At 39.8% G+C, this 16441-nt stretch overlaps 1 protein-coding gene across 2 annotated transcripts in view; it reads left to right on the top strand.

Moving 5' to 3' along the window:
- The first annotated feature begins 1641 nt into the window (after positions 1–1641).
- The window catches only part of SHQ1 (SHQ1, H/ACA ribonucleoprotein assembly factor), a 38760-nt gene continuing 23960 nt past the window's right edge, over positions 1642–16441 (top strand). For both annotated transcript variants that reach the window (XM_036391248.1, XM_036391249.2), the window contains exons 1-9: positions 1642–1668; positions 3763–3945; positions 4388–4452; positions 4908–5030; positions 5810–5958; positions 6639–6751; positions 8775–8902; positions 13519–13673; positions 14939–14992. In XM_036391248.1, coding sequence (XP_036247141.1) covers positions 3803–3945; positions 4388–4452; positions 4908–5030; positions 5810–5958; positions 6639–6751; positions 8775–8902; positions 13519–13673; positions 14939–14992 — 930 coding nt within the window. In that variant the 5' untranslated portion in view covers positions 1642–1668; positions 3763–3802. The remainder of the gene's footprint in view (positions 1669–3762; positions 3946–4387; positions 4453–4907; positions 5031–5809; positions 5959–6638; positions 6752–8774; positions 8903–13518; positions 13674–14938; positions 14993–16441) is intronic.

Below are 16441 nucleotides of genomic sequence, written 5' to 3'. Positions count from 1 at the left end.
CTGTTACAAGGAAAGTATTAGCACAAAAAAAAAAAAAAGAACAGGCTAGGAGTTCTTAGGCTCTAAAAATATAATTCTGAGGCGGTCTTGGAAAGTGTCAGTGAGACAAGAATTAATTGTCAGATGAAACTTCTTTATCTTTCACAGGCTTGTCCTGCAAATTTGAACTTATCTAGAGAAGATGGTGCCTACTGGTTCATAATCCAGCTTCCTGTCCAATATACTTATTGCAGATTACTTTGTAAGGTCTAAAAGTCAATTAGTGCTGAAGTTCTCTGGAAATGCATCAAAAGTTTCTGAGGACATGACTGAGGCCTTGGTCCAAAACAAATCAGCATCTGAAATTAGATATCATTAACTTCTTAACATGAAAAAAAGCTTTTTATATGCCATACATCTTCAATTTCTGCACGAGAAAAACTGGGATACAAGGAAGTTTAGGCTGAATATTAAAATCATCCATCCATTTTAAACCAGTAGGGAGAACTATCTATTTGAAGCAAATTATTTAATTTTTGTGCAGTATTTGAACTGCTGGTTCAGTTCAGTACATATTCAGTGGATTTCCAGTGTGCAGAATTGTTTGTCTACTTTTTTTTTTTTTTTGAAAGAAAAATTTATTAGGCGAGGTTACATAATTATGCTTTTGCCCTCCAGGAAAAAATATTTGAATGCATTTCAGAGGGGGCAGTAAGGCAGTCAGTAGCATTTTAAAATATAGAGAATTATCTGGAGCCAGAATACCTCTCATGGTCCAAAGGCAGAAAAATTAGATGAATTCTACGTTAGGTGCTACATTTAATAAATTACACCTTTTAAAATAAACAATAATTTAATAAATGTTACATTTAATTATTTAAAAATTAATTATTATTACTTTTAATAAATTACAGCTATTGGATCTTCCTGTTCTCCTTCCTGCTGTATTTGTTTTGATCCATCAGGATCTGTCCCCTGTTCACCCTGTCAGTGTTTGCGTTAATCCAGTAGCTTAGAGGAGCTTTATGTGATTGGGAATTCCTCCTCTGACAGTGCTTGTGGGGTCACTCTTCTGTTTACTCATCTTGCACTTTATCTGCAGCAAAGGAGAAGACAGGGGAGTGTAAGCATAACAGAAATAGCACAGGAATAGTGCTGGATTAACCAGTGGTGTCACAGAAAAGAAACAACCATCTCCCCAACACACCCGAGTTCCATTTCCACACTCGAGTTCAATTTCCACACTTCTTTATGAAAAGCAGCTGCTGAAATAAAATATGCTCAGTCTGTATACGATGTTTTATGCAATCGCAGGAAAGAATTCATTCTTTTCATTTGTCCAGACGACGGATTATGATTTTCACCCTAAACGACCTAGCTTTACACTGCCCACATCCGTACTGCCTGCTAAACACTCCCTTTCCAACAACTCCTGCAAACATCAGGAAACTCCACCAAATTTACGGGCAGCAAGAACTTGCAGCAGACCTTTGACTTTCTACACGTTTCCCTCAAAAGACCAGAGCTATAAACACCGAGGGGCAGAGCCCGCCGGGCGGGGCGGGAGCGCTGAGGGGTGGTCATGAAGGGAGCGCCCGTAACGGGGCGGGCTCGCCCGTGTGCGCATGCGCGGCTCTGCCCCGGTGCGGGCGGGCGCGGGAAGCGGCGGCCGGAGCGGCGCGGGGCTCAGTGAGTGACGCGGGCGGGCACGGCCGGGGCTCTTCCCGCCGCTATTCCCGGGATTTTCCCGCTGCTAGTCGCCTTCCCCGAGGGCTCTGTCCCCTTGCAGGGCCCGCTGCTGGGTGGCTGAGGGAGGGTACGGCCGCAGGTCGGCGCGTGGCCTGGTGTGATGGCACCGGCGGGAGTCTGTGTGCAGTTCTGGACTCCTGAGTGCAGGAAGGAGAGGGAGCAAAGATGATGGAGGGTCTGGAGTATCTCTGATGGGGAGAGACTGTAGGAGCTGGGCCTGGTTAGGCTGGAGAAGGGAAAAATGAGATTAACGTACATAAATACCGCCAAGAGGTGTCAGAGCACGGGACCAGACTCTGTTCAGGGGTGCCCAGCGGTAGGACGGGGAGCAGCGCCCGTAAAATGAAACACAGAAAGTTTCTCCTCAACGTGAGGAAGGACTTTGGCATGGCGAGTGGCAGAGCACTGAGCGGGCTGCCCGGGAGTGTTGAGTCTCCCTCTCCGAGGGCATTCCAAGCCCACCGAGGTTCCTGTGTTACCCGCTCCAGGTGACCCTGCCTTAGAGGGGTCCCCAGGCCCCCCCAAACCGAGCAATTCTGTGTTTCAATGCCGAGCCTCGCATGCTCCATCCCTGACCCTGCCCTGCTCCCTCTGCCTTGCCCTGGTGCACAGGAGAGGCTGGGAGATGTGATTATTTGGGATATCTGGCGTCTGAGTGTTGTGTCCCAGTGGTCCCTCAGCTGTGAGATATCAGAGGTTTGTGTAGGACCCCCCCAGGAGGGGTTTGGGGTGATTAATTTGAGCCAGGGATGCTCCAAGTGCTGCAGGAGCGCAGGGCAGGGAGAGCTGGGCCTGGTTTTGGGGCTGCTGTTTAATTATGCACCTCTGACTGGGGAAAATAAAAACGCACACTGGCAAGTCATCCTGAGAGTCCAAATGAGCTATTGGGGTTTTGGTGCCTCTTAGCTGTGCTTGTGGTGTTGAGAGAAGAAGAAAATCCACAGGAAGGTGCATCTGGTGTTCAGGTGTAGGTGTTCTACGAGCCAGGTGTTTCCTGTTTAGATAGAATTCCTTAAAACACCTGGCAGCCTCTCAGCCTGGAATGGGTGGGAATGTTAACCCTGGAATCAGGTGATATGGTAAAATGGGAGCTTTTAATATTTTTTATACATGCTAAATAAGGCTAATTACCCATATGAGAAAAAGGGTGCTCTGTTAATTTAGCCTTGTTAATGGTTAATGATTTCTGGCTGTTCATAGAATTATCAGAATGGGATATGTTAAGTAAAGGTAACTGAAAGTGAGTGAAAAGTAGTTATTTCCCAAATAATAGTCTGTTCTGGTTATATTTGTTTAAATATTTAAAATAGTTTTGGTTTAAAAAGCTAATTTCCAAAACTGTGTGACCTTTTGTAAACACACCTTCCAAAACAAACAAACAAAAGATCCCCAAACAATCCATAACTGGGTTCTAAATTAAGCATGAGATGAAAAGCTATTGAAAGGTCAGACAATTGTATATTAGGTAAATAGCACTATATAAATTCCTTTTCTTGTGCTAAATATGTACACATGCCAGGTGTATGCATACATATGGTTCTGAGGCATGTTACCTAAACTGCCCTTGAATCTGTTGCTCATATTCTGGCTAATATGTGTGTGAATTACAAAACACAGCTCTATTTTTTGGAAGTATTACTTGTTTTTAGGATTTTTTTTAATAGTGGTTTGTGTTCAGTTCACTAGAGAACTGTAAAGGTCTAAGATCTGCTATGTGTGAAATTATAAAAAACAGTTAGGGAAAGCTGGAAAGTTTTAGGACTGAATTTTAATGTGGTTTTCCCGTGGCATGTAACAGGTGTTTTCCTGTACTGCAGCTCTACATTCATTTGTTTCATTAAGGTGCAGAGAGGTGGTTCCTTCATGTTTTTGATAACACTTTTATGCTGTTGCCATCAGTGTTTTCTTCTTGAGCACGGGGAGGATAATTAATGTGGCAATCTGAAATATTCTTACAGAATTTTGGAGAGACATCACTTGCTCTCACCAACTGAAAGCTACAATAATCCTTTTCTTCTTTTCCTGTTTCTGCAGGGCCACACAGGCAGTGTTTGCTTTTCCTGCTGGATTCATCATGATAACTCCAGCTTTTGAACTGACCCAGGACCCGGATTTCCTTACAGTAAAAATCAGAGTGCCTTATGCCAGAGCTTCTGAGTTTGACATTTACTTTGAAGGGGAAGATTTCAAATTTTATGCTAAGCCATATTTTCTCAGGCAAGTAGTGGAAAAAGTTTTCAAAAATTGATCTTCATAGTAGGAAATGAACTTAATTTTGGTCCCTTCAGAATGTTCTTCATCTGCAGCTTTTGTTCTGTTGACTACAGACAGCTCGGTTCATGCAAAGATTTGGTTTTTTTGGATCTGGCCTCTTTGTTCCTAGGCATTAAATCATGTTAAAGGGAGTTGAAAGAAATACTTTTCTGAATTTACTGTACAATGGCTTTTTAACTGTAGATGGCCAGACAGCTCTCTGGGTGTAAATTTTGTAGAGAGGAATCCAGGGGGATTGAGCTGCATGGATTGCATTACTGTGAAGAGGAGTGTAGCTAAGTCCTTTGTGCTGCTTTTGGAATGTGCCTTACATTTTTATAGGCTGAGACATTAACTTGCAGAATTAGTCAGGCTTTCAGTGAGGCATCTCATTTTTTGCCTGCAGATTGACACTTCCTGGAAGAATTGTAGAGGATGGCAGAGAAAAAGCATCTTACAATACAGATGAAGGTATTGGTATCTGTGTCAAAAAATGTTGCTATTTCCAGTAATTTATGCTGTAAAACAAACAAACAAAAAAAAAGAGGTAAAGCAATAAATTTGTTGCTTGCAGAACCTTTATTACATGGCTTAAGACAATAATCAGATTGGTGAATGTAGCTTCTGTGGATTGTTTGGTGTAAGGATTAAAAATTAAATAAAGCTTGCTTTCTTCTGTTGGTTTGTGTTTATACAATGTAAGTCAGGAGACTTCAAGTAGTTAAATATTCTCTTTCATGTTTTATCATTAAAATCCTGAATTGTTATGAAAAATAAGGTTAAAAACATGCACGGGGATCATTGGAAAATAAAATGTTACCTGCATGTGTCCTACTTCCTCTGAGCCTTTCTCACAGAGCAATAATGCATGTTTGCCTGTCTCAGATATTTTAATGCAATAATTGTATTCCCACTTTTTTTTTAAGGTACTTTTACAATTCAGTTGCCCAAGGAGGTTCCTGGCCAATATTTTGAGGGGCTGGACATGCTGACATCGCTTTTAGCACCAAAGAAATCAAGATCAGCAAAACCTTTGGTAGAAGAGATGGGTATGACAAAATCAATCTAGTTTATACAAGATGATACATGTGTGTAATGAAACAGTTATTGATCTATAGAGGGATACATGTAGAAAAGTACAATATTTTCATTATTGACTAGTCCAAGGTATGAGAAAGGTGTGAATAAATAAAAGTATGGATAGGAGCAGAAATAAAAATGTTGCAGATGATACACATGTCAACTTTAGGGGTTTGGTTATGTTTAAATCTTTCCGAAATATGCTCAAAATGTTCTTTAAAAAATGCTGATGCTCTGTAGGGCTTTGTACCCCTCTAGTGGCTGTAGAACACACACACAGTTGAGTCTTCTGCTTTCTACAAACTACAACTGGACTATTAGGTCAAGTGAGAAGCTAATTAAAACCACAGGTTCTGTTGCATGTCTTGCTTAACAGCAATATTTAACAGACAAAAATGTTTGGCTGTCTCTGATTTTTCAATTCCTGCCTTAAATTATCGATAACATCACTTAGGTTCTGTCAGGGTTCTCTTAGCAGCACATGCTGATCTGGTTGAATTCAGTGGAAGATGTATTTCAGTCTAAGGGAGTGCACTTAAAATTTAGTGTTCCTGATGGTCATTTTTGAAAGTTGGGGAGTTTGAAGCAGGCTTTGTGGAGTTTGAAGCAGATTTGTATGACCCAGTGTTGAGTGGGATTTCTTAAAAGATGCAGTAAATTAAGAAAGGCAAACACCAGCAGCACAATAAACCTTTCAAGGAAATAGTATTTTCTATGAAATAATTTTCTTTTTCTGACCATGCTGTAGATACAGCTGCCTCTGCTGAGCTGTGTGAAGAGAATGAAGAAGAATTTGACTGGGAAATGGAACAGATTCCTTATGAGGAGAGCCCCCCACCCCTGCAGCACCCCTATGGATTTGGGAATTTGCGCTCAGGGGTGTTCCAGAGGCTGCAGGTGGGTGCATTTCATCTTCTCCTGTCCTAGAAGCTCTGGGTAACTGTGTGGGCTTCCTTGCTCACAAGACAACAGCTTCTGAAAAGTGCAACTCAGTTTTGTAACTCTAACTTATTATTGTATGAATTATAGTGTTCACAGGGCTTGGAGCAGGATTGCTGTTTATAAATAAAGTATTTACATTCTGGTTGGACATGAATGCTGCTTTATTACCATGAAATTTGTGAAGAAATACATTTCCCATCAGAAAATGGGATGGGAAATAACTACCTAATGATGTTTAAAAGGGCACTGCAATTGCCTATTAATGTACAGCCACTTCAGAGAGTGAGAGTGTTCTCAAAAGTCACAAATGGTGTGTGATTCTTATCTTGTCTTTGTTGGGGTTGTGTGCTTTTGTTTAACATTGCAAATTTGTCATAATGCAAAATAACCTCCCTGTCTTATGATAAATTGGCCTGAATAGACTTGATAATATCACGAGTTCTAAGGAGCTTCAAATAATTACATTTCCTTGGAATTTTGATGTTTTATTTGCATAGTGGAGCCTGAATTTGGAGATTGAAGCTTTTCTACGGATTTCAGTGCAATTCTGATAAGCATCCTACTCAAATTCTTCCTGAATCAATCTTGTGTGCCATACCAGAGGCTTGATTCTAGAATTTTGTTGCCATGTGCAGGATGAGCTCAGTGACGTTATTGACATTAAGGATCCAGACCAGACTCCTGCAGAGGAGCGGAGGAGGAGACGTTTGGCAGCTGAGGCTGCCAAGTTTGAGCCTGACCATTACCTGTGAGTACTGATTAGTCCTGATTAACTTCCCCTGGCCAGGTACCTCTGAAACACGTTACTGATTAGTCCTGATTAACTTCCCCTGGCCAGGTACCTCTGAAACACGTTACTGATTAGTCCTGATTAACTTCCCCTGGCCAGGTACCTCTGAAACACGTTACTGATTAGTCCTGAATAACTTCCCCTGGCCAAGTACCTCTGAAACACGTTCCCTTCTCACAAATGATTGGGCCTAAGATCACTTCTGGAAAGAACAGCTTTCCTTTTGTCTCATCAGAGCAGGCCTTAGTGGGTATTTTGACACTGACACAAAACATTGCTCGTTTGTTTTGGGGTTACTTAATTGTTTAATTACTCTGTGTCTAAGGGGAGCTGCTGTCAGCTGTTGCAGAACCTTGTTTCATAAACTTCATCTCTTCAGCAGCTGAGCAGCCACTCCCTGCTGGCATCTTGGGTTGACAAAATCAGAACTTTTTTTCACCTTGTGAAAGGATTAATAAGCCACACTTGTCTAAGAGGGGGAATTTGAGTTTTGAAGCTATAAAATTTTGTCTTTGCTACTTTTGTTTTTTTGCCTTTATTATGTGAAACTTGTTTTACAGCAGAATGAAGAAAATGTCCAAACCAAAACTTTGTTTCTTTTATGCTTCATTCCATGGAGTGAGGTGAAAATGATTTTTGTGCCTTTCTTGTTGAAATATTTCAGGCAACTTAGGTTCAGGTACATAAAATAAATGAAAGCCATGAGATTTATTAATATAATTGATTCCTGCAAGATGGATCTGGTGGGAGAAGAGGGTAGTCCCCAGTGAGAATTAGTACTGTGGTGTGTTTTGTGGGGACAGGAAGGCTTAACCCATTTTGGATTGCTTCAGAAGGTAACTTTGCAAACCTGGAATTTTTCCTCGGTTGGATATTTCAGAGGCATCCTCATGTCTTCCTGTAACTCACAAAAAGCAGAAGAGCTTTGTTGAACTACATTTCACTAGAACTGAAGTAGTTCCTAACCTCTAATGGGATGCAAATTGCAGTAATTTCAAGTTTCAATTTTAGACTCTGTGTTCTGGCCTGGTAGAGCTACACCATTTAGTTTAATGGCTGTGTCTTGGTTGTTTCAGAACAGATGATACCAGCCTTTCTTCAACAAAAGTTGTTTTCCTGAGGAGAACAGAAGCTCTGGTAGAAACGGGGGCAAAACAACTGTTCTGTTGGCCTTGAGGAAAGTGTACCCTGGCTGATAAGTTGCTTTGACATTGAAGGGAGGCAACAAAAAAAATCTGTCAGTGTGAGAGGGAAGCAGATTGCATTCTGTGTTTAGGTTTTGTGTGGTGATGAAGAAGGTATTGAGAAATTTCCTGTGAGTGTTTTTTTTTTTTAATTCTCAGTATTTATACCATGGCTTGATTTGAAGAAAAAGCTCAGCTGGTAATAGGAGGCTTAGAACTTGAATCCTTTAGGATAAATCCTCCCAGAATTACTAGGTTGAGATTTTTAGCACAGTGGCTTTGTGCTGAGATGGAGGTGATCTCTCTTCCAGAATTCATGTACAACTCTTCTTTTTCCACCTTGCTGCTGCATGTCCTTGTTCAAGTCCATCCCCATCCCTGCTTCACCTTTACCCTTCAGCTGCATGACTTCCTCCCAAAAAATTCCCTGGCTCTTAAGTGGGAGAGCTACTCAACAAAATGATTGTCTGAGAAGCCTTTGGAGTGTTTTCCTTCAGCTGCATTCAGAACAAATCAGGTTGGTTCAGCTTCATGTGATGCTGCAAGCTCATTAATTCCTGGGCTTCTGGGTGGCTCAGGAAAGGTGGAGGAGGTAAGGAAGGAATACTGAAACACAGGAGAATATTGTGTTTTCTTAGGTAATTATTATTTTCTGCGTTAAAGTCAAAGAACATATTTCTAACATGGAAAATAACCTGGGGCCAAGTGAGATGTATTCTATGGATGTGTTAATATCTACCCACATATAATATGAATTGAAATAAATAGCATATGAAAGTTCTTTCTATTTTCCCTAGAGCTGATTTTTTTGAAGATGAAGCTATTAAGCGTCTTTTAAAGTACAAGCCCTGGTGGATTGATGCTCATAAAAAGATGACAGCCTTGCAGGGAGGAAGTCATCAGGAACATGACAGTCCTGCATTTGGTGAGAATATACATATATATAAAAATATATATATACACACATCTGTTGCTTGAATGATAATTGCTGTGATGCCATGTTATAGCTTATTGTTCTTCAAGTTAATTTATTTCTCTATTACATTTAATATTTATTACTTTATTACATTACTTTATGTGTCTCAGAAACTTCTTTAGAAAGAAAACTCACTGTGTCCATTTGGAAACCTAAAGGGATGTTCCAGGGTGAGTAGGTGACCTTGTGGGAGCACTGCTAGCAGATAACTGAGGCTGCCTCCCTGCACACAGTGATTACAGAGAGCACTGCAAGTTACTATTGTGCATTTTCTCCTATTGTTCTTTGTTCATTTCCTATGTTGTATGAAAATCTGATATTCCTAAAGCAGATGATGATAATCCCTTCACCAGGGGTTCTCAGTGCACTGTTAATACCTGCACTTCCCCATTTTCTCTGGGAGAAAAATAGACTTTGGATAGATGTTGTGTATTTTACTGTGAATGTAATCTGATCTTCATTCCTGGTGTCTTTTCAGCCTCTGAAATTGTTAATTATGTCCATCATAAACACTTGATTTAAAAAGCAGTGGACAAAGGTACAAGAGGCTTGAGAATACAATAATGAGGGCTTCCTTTGTTTGTTTTTATCCATTCACTCCTTAGTAAATGAAACACTACTCCTGTTTGCTTGGCTTAAGGAATATAATTAAAATGAAGAACTACTGGATGATTTTATTGATAAGGAATGTTTCTCCTCCAAATTGAGGTACTGAGGAAAAACATGTCTATTGTTGGGTTTTAGGGTCAAAAACAAGGAAAACTCCTCAAAAGTCTGGCGAGCCTGCTAATGGAAATTACACAGAAAAAGGGACTGTATAAAGGATCCAGAAAAGGGGACTGGATAAAGGATCCAGAAAAGGGGACTGGATAAAGGATCCAGAAAAGGGGACTGGATAAAGGATCCAGAAAAAGGGACTGGATAAAGGATCCAGAAAAGGGACTTCATAAAGGATCCAGAAAAAGGGACTTCATAAAGGATCATCTTTGCTCCAAACCATTTGTTATAACAGACACCTATTTCCTAAGATTGATCAAAAAATCTCACCTTCATGGGGCTGAGTGGAGAGGCTCATGCTGTTTTGTGAATCTTGAGGAAATTTAAGTACCAAGAGGGGCAGTCTGGAGTTTGGGTGATGTCAATGCCGACAAAGCCACCCTTTTCCTTGGAGAAAGCTCAGTTTTGGTAACATTTGTGCTGTTTGGATAAGTGACTGAAATCAGTGGAGGTTCCTATCCCTGAGTGAGCTGTGGTGAAGGAAACCACCATGAGAGGGAGTGCAGGTTCTACTTGAAGGTCTCCTGTGAGTGGGAATGCAGAAGGGCAGGGGGTGCTCCAGGCTGTTCCAGCTGGGATCTGGGCATCAGCAGGACGTGTCCCCTGGGGGTTTACATTGCTCCACCCAGCCAAAGGAATGGTGCACTTAATCAGCAATTCCTCTCTGTCCTGTGGGAAGGAAGGATTTGGTTTTGAATGAAGACATGTGGCTCCTCAGGTTAAATGTAAAAGTGAGTTTATGGTGGGAAAGAGACATAAAAATTAGCAGATTCTTTAAAAATTTATTTTCTTTTTCAGAAACACTGAATAAAGAGAATTATTTTTTTTCTTCCTTTTCCTGATTTACATTGATGTCTTTTCAGTTGTTATCTTTATTGGTTTCTTGGAACCAAAATCTTGATTACTTTTGTCTTTATAATGTCTTTGGCTGCAAGAAGTAATTAGAAGTACAGATGGCCTTTTTTATTTTTTGCATGACATTGCAATTAACTGAAGATTTTCTTTGGTTGATTACTGCTCTTATATTTATCCCTAGTTATTTTCTCTTTGTTTTTACATCATCAAGTTCTTCTAATGTCTCATTACCAAGTTTTTTTCTCTTTTTGGTTCATCTCTTCTCATTAACATTTAAAGTTTTCATCTCTCTTCTGTCCTTACTTTGAATCTATTTTTATTTGACCTTTTTACTTTTTCTCCAGCTTGTGTGCATGGTTTGTGTATTTTGCCTTTTTAAAATTTTTCCTTATCCCAAGTGTCTTTTCTTTTTGTCCTTTTTGTTCATCTTACTGTGCATTCTCTTGTTCATACTTAAAATGTCTCATTCAAGTCAAGTAATACTCCATAAAGCCTTATTAATTACACAGCCTTTCCCATGAGGGGATAACATTTTTGGAAAGCTTCCTTGCTGCTGCTGAAGTTTACATTAGTGTCTTGCTTCTACAGATTCCAGATGAAAGGGTTTGTATTTTCTAACAGTCACATTCAGCTTGGTTAAGAGTTCATTTTTATTCTACTTCCAATTGCACTACTGTAAAAAACTCCTCTTTAGGCAACACAATAATCTTCAAAGGCTCAGGCTGACATATGTATTTAATCTAACATTTATATGCTCCAAGGATATCTTATTTTGTTCAGGGTAACCTCTCATGCTTACAGTGACTGTTCTCTTTTTTATTTCTTTATAGAAAGAGAAGCAATTTCCTCTCAAAGTTCCACCTTTCAGTAAGGCTTGGCTCAAATATATGCCATTACTGGTGGATTCATAAGTTTAAGATGGATTACTTTTCTTTTTTTATCAAATTTCTGTCTACCTGCTTTGCTCAGTTTTCAGGCATTTGCATCTTGTGTTCCTTCCTGGCTCTGCTGCAGAGCAGTTTTTGTTATTTGTGAGGAAATTCTGCTTTTTATTCACACAAGACTCCTAATGATTAGGTTCCACTGTAAAGTATCTCAGGTTTTAAAAGGCAAGATAAATATCAATAATTAACTTCATTCTGACTAACCTGCTCTCTGCTGCCTTCTCCTCCATCTGATGTTGCTGATTCCTACAGGGGTAGAGGCACACATTTAAAAACCTTAAAATTGGGACATAATATTTCAGTTTAAAGAAAAAAAAAAAGTTAAGGAAGGTTCAGTTCTGCTCGGTTCTTTCCCTTTGGGAGAGCTGTGGGATTCAAGACTTGGCTTGACAGGATCAGAAAGTGAGGCTGTGCTCTCAGCAGCAGATTATCAGAGGTGCTTGCTGAGCTGTACTTTCCTGACTGCCCACTGAGTCAGCTCTCTGTGTGGGTCCAGCACATTTTATCTAAGTGCCCCTAACACATTTAGAGCTGAAGTGTCATAGGAGTCTGGAGATACAGATCTCCCAGTGATTTAAGTGGTGTTATCACAGTGTAAAATAGCAGTAGGGCTGTAACAAAACACCCTCTGGCTGTCAGACCTCATCCTCCCCTCAGAGATTAAACTCTGCTTCACTGACACTGCTACTGGAGGACAATTTGAAGTATCTTCTTTTTTAACATGAGCAATGGCCAGCTTAAAACAAGTAAAAGAGGTGATTAAAATGTAAAGGTAATGTCTGCAGTCTCATCTGTCAGAAACTTTGTGAGATGAATGTCTGACTCCTTTAGATGTGGGTATATTAACACACATTTATATTCTGGCATGGTTTTGCCACTGGCAAATACACAAAACAATTTTAAATCAAAGTTACAAAAAAACTTGCCAATTTAGCTTACTTGATAAGTAGCAGCAAGTGCTGCTTTGCATCAGATTAATACTGATTGTGGTACAGATTGTTAGCTAAAACTTGGCAGTGTAAGTGTACAAAAGTGTACAGGCTTAGTACAGCAGAAATGTAATTACAATTTTAATTGTTCTGATAATTTCACACCATGTACTTGGAAGTACAGGGAAAACAAAGTAGGTGGTGGTTTGGACATGTTAATAATGAGTTTCAGGCTTGGATAATTAATTTTCAAAAACTTGAGGCAATTGATAGAATTTTTTTTCCAGCATTGAAGTATTTTCTCAGAGAAAGATATTTTATTTAGAACACCTGGCACTTTGCAGCAACTTAAGGAGCATCTTGTAACATTTACCTTTGGGAATTGTCTAGTCTACATCTTGTAATAGACCTGGAATTTCTGTGTTTATGGTCCAGCTGTAGATGTTATGATGCTTCAGAGTTTGAATTTTAAAGGAACAAAACTTTACTGCTATATTTCATTGGGGGTTTCTTTGGTATTTAAAAGTGAAGTGTGGTTCATGTTTACACTGAAGAATCAACTGATAAAGAAATTTACTGATAGAATAGAGATACATCATGTATAGTTGTGATTCAAGGGGTGATACTGACCTGCTTAGCATGAACAGAAAAAACAGAGTTAGAACTGCCATACTCTTTCTTAATTGCCACTTGCCTCTGGATTTTTGTCCCATACAATTGTGGGCTTAAGATCCTCATTTTACTTGGATCCTGATTGTGCATTTGTCCCTGTGTAAGATATCCAGGCATCCACAGAAACCCTTGGCACCTGGGGAGGGTCAAAATCATCAGTGTGTACATGCAGTGCTGTGCTGGAGCTTGACATGGAAATGAATATATCAGAGCTTAATAAAAATGCAGAAGGAAAGTAAGAGTGATTTAGGCTTTTTCTTGAGTGATTGGTGCCTTGTGATTAGTTACACGCTCCTTTTTAAAGACACTGTTGAGGTAGTATTCCCATCTCTTAAAGTGAATGTGCCAGCTTTAAATTCATAATCAATTATCCTTTTACTTTTTATAGTTGTCTTCTCTGAGGCAGAGAGAGAACAGATGAGGAAGTTCACAAATAAATCTTTTCTTCTGGATAAAAGGAGCCGTCGCCACGTCTATCTTGGATTAATTGATATTCTTCTGGCATATTGCTACGAGATCCGTGTCAATGAAGGGGACAAGAATGTGAGTTAATAAAAGTAAAAAATATAACATGTTTTAGGAACTTAGTGCTGGACCCTCTACTGCCATTTAGGAAACTTACCTTTTACCATGAACTTATTCCCAGGCGTTAAACTTAGGTGATGAAGTTAAAATGTGAGATTTTATATCTCTAGATTTGGTGCACATGGGCATTAGTAGGATTTCTAAATACCTGTGTTCTTCTGCAGTAGCATTGGAATGGGAGAGATGTGGATTAGCAAGGGATTCCAGACAATTCTGTGCAGTTCTGATTTCTGTATCTTGGTTTAGGCAAATTTAACAAGTAATTGTTCTTTTTTGTTCTGTGTGGATAGCTTGCCCTCTTGGAATTGCTTCCCAGATACAACTCTGTGCCTCACATCTCCTGTGCTGATATGAACCAAGGAGATGTGTTTTCAATGCTTTTAACCAAAATATTGGCACATGTAATCAAAGCCATTCTGGCTTAATCAGACTCACACACAGGGCATGGACTGTAGCATGACAAGCAAAGTGTCCAGACCTGCTGATTCACCAGAATAATCTGGGATTGTGGTTGTGTTGCATGTTAGAGCTGCACAGAATTGCAGATCTGCCAGGACCACAGTTGTGCAATTCTTTATTGGTTTTGCAGTAACTGTATGATGTGTGTGGAAAACACACTGGGGTTTTTTCTCCTTTCCCCCCTGCCCTTTTTTTTCATTCCTATTTAATAGGAAAACCAAGACATTCAGGCCACACAAATCTTTACTAGAGCCAGGATTATAGATCAAGGCTTTCTGGCTTTTTGCCCCAGTCATCCCACTGGACCACACTTCCACTCAAATGCTATGAATCTGTCACATATTAAGAATAATGACATTTTACATGTACTGCTGGCTTCAGGACCCTCTCTGCAAGCCAAAAGTCTTGAGCTGTTTTCATGAAACAAGGCATTTGAGCTTGGCTTTTGTTGATTCAAGTCTCTGTTGCTTTGTGCAAAGGGACAGAATTCCACTAAAATACCATTTCTCTGTGTATTGCTGTTATATTTTAAAGATTTTGTGCATAGGCTGGATCATGCTACTATGGGAAGCAACTCAGTTATTTAACATCTGCATTGCAATATAATTTTTAATGCTGTCCTGTGGCCATTTCAATGCACATAATGTAATTACTGCTTCTTATTCACAAATGTTCTTAAATTGCTGCCAGAACGTTATCTTAAATAGTTTGCCAGCAGTGTTGGATTAGATAATACTTGTTTTACAGTCTTCTCTTAAAATCAGGTTGAATCATCTTGGAACATCAGGAAACTGAGTGCAGCATTGTGCTGGCTGGAGGTAAGGTAAAAGTAAGTTTGTGTTGTGTTTTTGCTGGGTTACTTGGGTTTTTTTTTTGGTGTTTTGTGTTGTTTCTGTCCCAGGTTTGCTCCTTTAGGATTGAAGATTAATTGTATATCCTGTTTTTAATGGTGCCAGAAATTGGGTTCTGGGCTCCAGAAGTTATTGGGCATGTATTGCTTTACCTGTCCCCTTCTTTTCAGCCTTACTCTTGGAATAATAAAGGTTGGAAAAGACCTTATAAATCCTCAGGTCCAGCCATTTCCAGCACAATCACCACATTCACCATTAAACCATGTCCAAGTGCCTCTTCCCTGTTTGAGCTGTTGCACATCCTTTGGAACCAGCAGAGATGAGAGGAAAGCCTGAATTCCATCTCTCCACATTCAGGTTGTTCACTGAAAGCACCCAGGCCTGTGCAAAGAAATTGTTACAGAGCTGGGGGTGGAAAGGACTGGACCTGGCCTGAAACCCATGAATTCTTAAAATGCAGGAAGGTGGAAAGGCCTGTCCCAGCTCTGAGCTGAGTCTGCTGAGCCCAGTCTCGCTTTGCAGGATCAAAACTGAAACTGCACAGGATTTCTGGGTCCAGTCCTTCAATCTCTTCCACTAGTGTTGAATGTTGCATTCAGTTATAACTTGTCTGGTGACAGCAGGTTTTCTTTTGAGTTCTGCAGTAGCAGGTTACAAAGGAGTGCGGTAAAAAAGCCCTGTCTTAATTCACAATATTTTTTTTAACACAGTGAAGGAGTTTTCTGCATGTGCTTGCCCTATGATAGAGCAGTTCTTGTGCAGCCAACAGTGTATTTCACACCTAGAAAACTCACAGTCCTGGCACCAAACTCTTAATAACTATCTCTGTTAGACCAACCATTAGGGCTGGGAGTTTTCATCATTCTGTACCAAAAAAAAGCCCCAGCTCTGGTTTGTTTGAGCTGACTGCCATTTTCCTGGCCATGACATGAACACACCTTAGCCTCTAAATATTCAATCACAAACCATAAATGATTTAAATGCTTGCTGGTGATCCATTAAAATGAACAATGGGTTGAGGTAAGTCACAGAATGCAAAGAAATGCTGGCTGTCAGCAAAGTGCTTTTATTAATTTTAATAGATTGAGAGTTCAAGATGAAATAGGTATTTTTTTTTAATTCATTAATAAATGGAGCATTTTGTCTTGAAAAGTGAAAGCTGGAAGGGAAATCACTTTTAAGAAAGTCTTTAATAACTCCTTAATGCCTCTGGCCTGAGTAAATTAGGTGTTCCTCACTCATGAAGGAGGACAATGAACTGTTCTCCCCAGGCAGGTATATTTATCCCTGTCCTGAATATCTAGAATTTTCATGAAAAGCAGAGTTGTGTATCATTTTTCAAGATCTTACATGTACACATGTATTTGGTTAATATCATATGGATTTAATTTTCCTTTATTCTTAAAAGGCTTTTTA

Source organism: Molothrus ater, chromosome 11, assembly GCF_012460135.2.
Source record: "Molothrus ater isolate BHLD 08-10-18 breed brown headed cowbird chromosome 11, BPBGC_Mater_1.1, whole genome shotgun sequence".
NCBI lineage: Eukaryota > Metazoa > Chordata > Aves > Passeriformes > Icteridae > Molothrus > Molothrus ater.
This window is presented reverse-complemented; position numbering and strand designations above follow the sequence as displayed.